General features: G+C 41.5%; 1 protein-coding gene and 1 long non-coding RNA gene across 2 annotated transcripts in view; one reads left to right on the forward strand and one right to left on the reverse strand.

Moving 5' to 3' along the window:
* Positions 1-6,226, reverse strand: part of zfpm1 (zinc finger protein, FOG family member 1) — a 64,539-nt gene extending 58,313 nt beyond the window's left edge. Inside the window, exon 1 of the mRNA XM_046864362.1 lies at positions 5,695-6,226. Coding sequence (XP_046720318.1) covers positions 5,695-5,734 — 40 coding nt within the window. The 5' untranslated portion in view covers positions 5,735-6,226. The remainder of the gene's footprint in view (positions 1-5,694) is intronic.
* Positions 4,752-5,564, forward strand: LOC124395658. Its single transcript, XR_006927655.1, has 3 exons — positions 4,752-5,223; positions 5,306-5,359; positions 5,447-5,564. It is a non-coding gene; the product is annotated as an uncharacterized LOC124395658 (long non-coding RNA).
* Positions 6,227-7,207: the final 981 nt, after the last annotated feature.

A 7,207-nucleotide genomic window follows, 5' to 3' on the forward strand; every position in this document is an offset into this window, starting at 1 on the left:
TTTTTACACCCTGGAATGGAAAGCTGAGCACAGTAGGAGAAAATGGCCTCTTATCGCATGTGCTTGGGGGAGCTGTCATAACAGTGATACACCATCCATGAACTGATACATTGCACACACACAAACCGTTAACCACATGGCCTTCGGATTCTACCTGCAACCATATGAACCTGTCCTCCCCCAATTATATCTTAACCTCCAATGTCCGGCCAAATGACGCAAACTACCAACATAAATCTTTTATTGGTCAATTATAAGCAGCACTTCAAAGAACACTCCCTCCATTTCCAAGTATCCTCTACATAAAAGCATGATATCCATTCAAACAGTAGCACTCACCGATCATCCATCTATGTTCACTCCTACATAAAGACACATTCTTCACTGCTCAAACTTGCTAATTAAAGCACATCAAATAAAAGAACCTAAATTCAATCCAAGCATGGAAATCAGCCAATCCGGTCGACTGTGTTAACCATGATCTCATCAAACATGCCTCCTCCACATGCGCACATTATCATATCTCCATTCTCCATAAAGACTAGCTGATTAACTCCAACCAACTCTCGTTATAATCAGCACATCAAATCAACTCCATTAGCCAGTGTTCATCAAAACAGATCCCTCCTGCTATGGAAACTCTGTTCCAAACATTGCACTATCTGCACTAATCAAAAACACAACGCGAAATCTCTCTGCTCCATGTGATTCCATGTGATAGGGGCAGCTCATGATTACTCTTGCTGTCCCTGTTTCATTTTTTTTTTCCCATGCTTAAAAACGTGCAAAGATGGTTATAAGGGACTTGGCAGGGCATCAATATTTCATGGCCAACCACTCCCGCAACATCGCCTGCATTACAAATTGAGTTGGAAGTTTCTGTCTCTCTTTTCAGAATATTAATGCACTGGCTAATGTAACATCCAGGCAACCGGTACAGGGCAATTGAAACTGTCAAAGTCTAGTGTGATGTCATGCATGTGCATTACTAAAGTGCTCTCATTAAAAATAAAGCTGGAAGACCTGTGCGCATTGGATTAGAAAAAAAACTCCAGATCACTGCTTTTGTAAATATTGTTTGATCAAATTTTTAGATGAAAGCATATATGAAGGGTACTGACACCATTTCTGGAAGTTAAATTCATCTTGTTTGGTTGAAAGACAAACCGGGAAAGCGGAAAAAAAATATTTACCCTAGCATTAAGGGTGTTTTGAAAGTGGAACAGTGTGTGTATCTTTGTGTGCTGCTCCTCATAATTCACATTGTGTAAAAAAGCAGGAAAGAGCAATAACTCTTAACACCAGCACACAGCTATGCTTCTGCCAGCAGGCCAACATCCGGCCACTTCCTAAGTAGTAAATATGAATCCGCAGGCAGTTTAATGTGACCGCTCAGTCAACATGTACATAGAAAGGACACGACCATTCATCACAAAAAGTCAGGCAGCTCAAAATCAAAACAGCAAATCTGCACACTCGATGCACACAACAAGCAGAAATTCATCACTTTTCCAGCTTAAAGTGAAGCAAATAAAATTAAAATACACATTCAGTTTTCCCAAGGCATAAAACTCTACCTCCAGCTCTATAAAAGCCACAGAGTAATTGATAACAACAAATCTACCAGTCTTTTCGTTTAAAGGTGACTCATTGAGGTCTCTCTCTTTCTTATTAAGATGACACGATACAATTCAATTGTGCTTTGCTACAAATAAGGATTCCAATTTGCTTCGCAGCCATGATATGAACAGTGTTGTAAAGGCTATGTGCAGCAATGTAGGAAGCCTGCACATGCAACAGATCACTAAACAGTTGATAGATAAAGAAAAGGATGATCGTTATCTGCCAAGAAATACTTTCAAGAGAAAAGACAAACACGAGTGACATTATTAGAAATCATTCTCTTCCTTCCACATTGGTAATGAATTCATAAGTTCATTATTACTACTTTCTTATAAATACATGCCTGGTTGGAAATACAGGAATTTCTTGCACACGTATTCGCTTTTTTGAGGCATTGTTTTTTTTACACTTATGTATGAACACAGACATAAGGCACAAGAAACAGGCGTAAGAATCCAGTATCACACAGTATCTAACGATGAATTAGCGTCAGAGCCACAGATTTTGCTGACACTGTGTTTTCCTTTACTTTTTCATTTCTATATGGCTGAGCTACCAAAGTTTCTACCAATAAAACTCTTCACAGATAATCATCAAGCAGCAAAAAAAACCCCACATCTCAATGCTATCTTATACAAGATCAACTGTGAGTAATATGTGGAATTAGTTTTAATTAAATTAATCGACTACGATGGTTGTTAGGAGGAAAACACGGGGGCGGGAAGAGGGTGGTAAGCGGGAAGAGAGAGGCAAAGGGGGAAATGCATTCACACCTATCATCTAATTATACAACAACATTAATCACATTAGGGCTGGAACTGATTGCCAGGGTCCAGCGCCCTGCTTCTGCTACGTGTCGCTTTGTTATTGCAGCAGAGTCTTAACTCCTGCCTGCTCTGGCCTGATAACAACTCTTATCAGACTTGGCAATCTCTATCTGCGCCAGAGATCAGGCCCCAGGGCTTATCAAAAGTTCACATCAAGCTAAAAGCAGAACAAAGAAGGAAAAAAAAAAACACACACACACACATACTCAGGCAAACGTTACCAAAGAGCTATGCTCTTATGTGTGTATGTGCATGTATGTGCATGAGTTAATGTGTATGTGAAAGTATAGTAATGTGCGATTGTGCAAGAACACTTTGCTGCTTTTATATACGTGTTTCTGTTCTCTTTTTTATTCTATGCATGATTGTTTTAGAAGGATACTAGATTAACCTTGTGTCAAGTGACCCCATGAAGCTGAACCTGACATCAGTTTTCAACAAAAACAGGAACTACAGATACAATCGTGTGTACATGGTTTCAAAAGAGTGACTATAAACATCAACAGAAAGGTGTACACTTGAACGAGTGCCATGTCTGGCCATCGGGTGGTCACTGTTCAACTTAAACGCGCTCAAGCAACTGACGTCAACGCATAATGCATGCTGCTTGAATAATGTCACCCTGTGCAGAGCGGCCGTTATCTCTCCACCATCTCTACGCTCTTATCTCAGCACCCATCGGCACGGCTGCCTTATCAGCGCTTGCGATCTCACTGTGGGAGGTGCTTTAGAAACCCAGAATACATCCATCTATCATTTCTGGATTCCTGCCTCTCTCCCCCCACTGCTTATCAGGACTGCAATCCTATTCTGCTCTTATCTGCTCTCTCTCTCTCTCTCTCTCTCTCTCTTTAAAAAAAAAAAAAAAAAAAAAAAAAAAACAACTTATCTTCAGATACACCCAGCCAGTCCCAAACAACAACACTAACATGACAAAGATGAGAAAGCGGCAGCCCAATGTAATTAAAATGCCAATTCCAGCTGAACAATCGTTTCCATCTGTCTCACGCTGGCACTATCGGCGCAGAGATCGCCGCCTCGACTATCTCGTCTCCCATCTCAACTGTCAAAATAACAAGGCCTGGGATCCTACTGGGCTGCACGCTAATCTCCACATCGGGGAGGGATGGGTAATCTATTGGAGCGATCTTTACCATCGGGAGGATGACGCACAAAAGACACACAAATATTTCCTCTAACTTCCACTGTACAAGATACTTTAGCTGGAGGCTTGCATATAGTAAAATCGCCCTAGGAGAAGAGTCCCAACAAAAGGCCCAGATGTTTTGCATTTTGATCTCTGAGAGATCGTTGTGATGGTGTGATTAAAGAGCACGACCATGAATGTGCTAAAGATGCACTAAAGCTCTTCTTTGATCTGAAGTGGTCGGCTGGACACCGCAGTTAGCTTTAACGGCCAACATCTCACCTCCTATCAGGAAAACTGATAGAGCTGCCTTATCCAATCTACTTCCAACCTCACTTCACAGCTGTCTAACAATGTTAAGAGTGAAACAATACAGGAATGAAGTTATCTTTAGATTCTGGATTTGAGGCATGGAAGATTTAACCAAAACTTCTTCTGGAACATGATCATCTTTTCTGTCCAGCTGTTGGTGTATATTTTAAAACTACATCAAACTTTCTTTTAAAACAAACACTGGAGCATGTTATTATTTTCTAATGACCCAGGACACAAGTGGTGATTTGTTTAAAAAGCAGAGATCTTTAGACAGAGTAAGACATAAACATCTCAATCAAGTGCACAGCTACAGGCTGTTGGCTTGGCTGCCCAGAAACGCAGCTTCACAGTTGCTTAACCAAACTGCGCTACCGCCCTTTTACGCTCACTGGTATATGCTAATGGTGCCTTATCAGGACATTTTTCTTTCCTTTTCAAGAGTCGCTTTCTGCCTTTGACTCACATTAATATTTATTTTTGAGTGGGCCCTTTCAAACTCAACCTCCAAGATATTGCTACCGTGCTTATCGGGCCTGAGCATCTATTCTGGACGAAGAACTGAAACAGCATCTGGCACCAAAGCAAAAACACTTTTCAGCACTGCTTGAGAGAGAGAGAGTGACAGCCTCCGAGTGCAAGAGAAAGAGAGAAGCAAAAGGGGGGAGGACGGGGGTGGTGCTGTGGCACTACATTTTATTTTTATAGCATAATTGTATCAACTCGAAAGATCTGAGAATTGTGATAACCCTCCATGTATTTATAAACAGGAAAAACTTGTCAGCCCAAACCAATCAACGGTACACTTCTGGGGAAAGAAAGGGTTTTTCAAATGTTGGGTTCCTGGAGATTTAATGGGTCTTAGTCTGCAAGAAGAACCTACATCAAGCTCTGTGTTGTGTGTCTGTGGGGTTTTTTTTTTAAGATGAGTGAAAGGATGCATAGAAAGATCTGATTGTAAAAGGATGACTGATCACTATAGAGTTAAAAAAACAGAACAAGAAGAGGGTGTGTATATGAGAAAAAAAAAAGATCCAATGGTAATCCACAATCTGCCAGAGAGATCAGCTGCCTATCTGTTATCAAACGGTCCATCTGAGAAGTGAAAAAGGCCGGGGGTGGGGGAGAGACTGCACAACCAGCCACAGACAACAAATGAAAAAAAATTAATCTTTATCTCCTCTGAGATCGGATCGCTGTTTATCTGAAGTCTCATCAGCTTTTTCTTTTTTTCACAAAACAGTGACGTTTCCACGGGAGAATTAAAACAGGAAACCAGGCGAGAGAGAGTCAGGAGCATGATCACATTCACGAGTACTGAATGTTTTTAGTCCACAATGTTGATCAGATCACAAAGCAGTTTATCTCAAGTGGATTTGGTCTTTTCTCTCTCCAGGTGTCAACATTTCGCGCAATGACCTGGTCCTGGCTCTGTTTACTTGATGAACCGGTGTGTTGTTTTGTGATGAAATAAACTCTCCCACAGTCAACAAACAACTACAATCTAAACATTGTTACTAATATTTTCCTTTTCTAGGTACAACACACCCGAGACAGATGTGTCAAATGCTCAAAGGAGTTGATCCGCCAGGTGTGCTGAATACACACGAGTGGGAAACGTGAGATGTTTCCAAGAAATGGTAACGCGCACCGGGTAACTATGCGCTCCACTGTAACTACTCGTAATAAGTTTCTGGATGTGTGTGTGTGTGTGTGTGTGTGTGTGTGTGTGTGTGTGTGTGTGTGTGATGTCTGTAGAAGACCGAATGAAACTTTTGATCTTACGTTTGATCTGACGAGGTTTACTCTGCTTCCTACGGGACATGGCTCTTCCTCGGTTCCGCGTCCACCGGAGGCGAAGTAATGATCGGCTTGTCGGAGAACTAGCAGCGCTGGGACACGATTCGCCCTGCGTCCGGATACACCCGCATGACCCGCACTTGATACTCTCAGCCCCGGGAGAGCGAGCTACCTGTAGCCGGGAGAGCGCGCGGTTGTTTACTCGACGTCCGTCCGAGACAATCAATCGCTTTACCCGTTTGAAGCTTCCCCGATCTGTTTACTACAGGATCGTAACTGTTAAATCATATGTCGGTTGTGGAACATAAAATAAAATAAAGCTGTGTGTGTGTGTGTGTGTGTGTGTGTCAGTATCTAAGCAGCCGCCGCAGTTCGCAATGAGGCTCCTGCTCAACAGCCACATGAAACAGTGGAGCGGACGGAGCGGAGCCACGCCCCCAGGAACGCCTTCCGTTCCTGACGTCACGCCGCATGCTGCTGCTGCTGCGCTCGCGCACACAAGCAAATGCAATACTATGTGGGATGCAGTAACGTGGTAGAGGATGTGCACTGGGAAAGCATGCAGTTCAGCTTTTACCAATCCAAAATCTATTCCTAATAACTAGTGTGTCGTTCAAGTTCTCCCCAATGTAGTAATAATTATATAATATTTACAAAAAAATTAAAATTTTTTTCTACAAAGACACTATTGCTGTGATATGCAAAGAAAATAATTTCACTGTGCTGTATTGTACAGGTGACAAGTTAAAGAAAGCCCTGTTACCTTTAGCTAGCTAGATAGCTAACTAGCTAGCTAGCTAGCTAGCTAGCTAGCTAGCTAGATAGATAGATAGATAGACAGACAGACAGACAGACAGACAGACAGACAGATAGATAGATAGATAGATAGATAGATAGATAGATAGAAGAATGGAAAGTATTGTAATTGCCTGAGGTTATTGCCTTTGTCGATTTTCACATTTTCTTAGTGTTTATGTGGATTTCTTCCAGTTTTTCCAGTTTTTGTCCTTCCACAAAAAAAAAAAAATAAATACATGCAGGTAAATGCAAAATTGCAAATAGAGGTGCAAAGCCAACAGCATTGTGGACAACCCCACACTCCCCTCACACACACCTTTCACTCTTCTATGCAACAGTTTTTTCCCCCAAGCCATCAGGCTGCTCAACAACACAGAACTGACCTGAAACTCACACACACACCCACTTAACTGTGTATACTAAACTGCTACAAACTGAACTTAAACACACACTCATACTCATTTTACATATCCATGTCTTCAGCACTACCCATATTAAAGTATTTATTAGTACACAGCTGTTTACATGCTGTTTTTGTACATCCATTAACTGCTGCTAAACCTATGTTTATGTTTCGTGTTTATTATATTTTTACACTCCTGTATCCAGTTCTGTCTTGCACACTGTACTGTATAATACACAGTAGGTATCCTGGCAGTGCTATTTTGTGTTTTGTGTATTGTCCTACACTGTTTTGTGT

The sequence above is a fragment of the Silurus meridionalis genome, chromosome 13 (assembly GCF_014805685.1).
Source record: "Silurus meridionalis isolate SWU-2019-XX chromosome 13, ASM1480568v1, whole genome shotgun sequence".
In the NCBI taxonomy this organism is placed as follows: Eukaryota; Metazoa; Chordata; class Actinopteri; order Siluriformes; family Siluridae; genus Silurus; species Silurus meridionalis.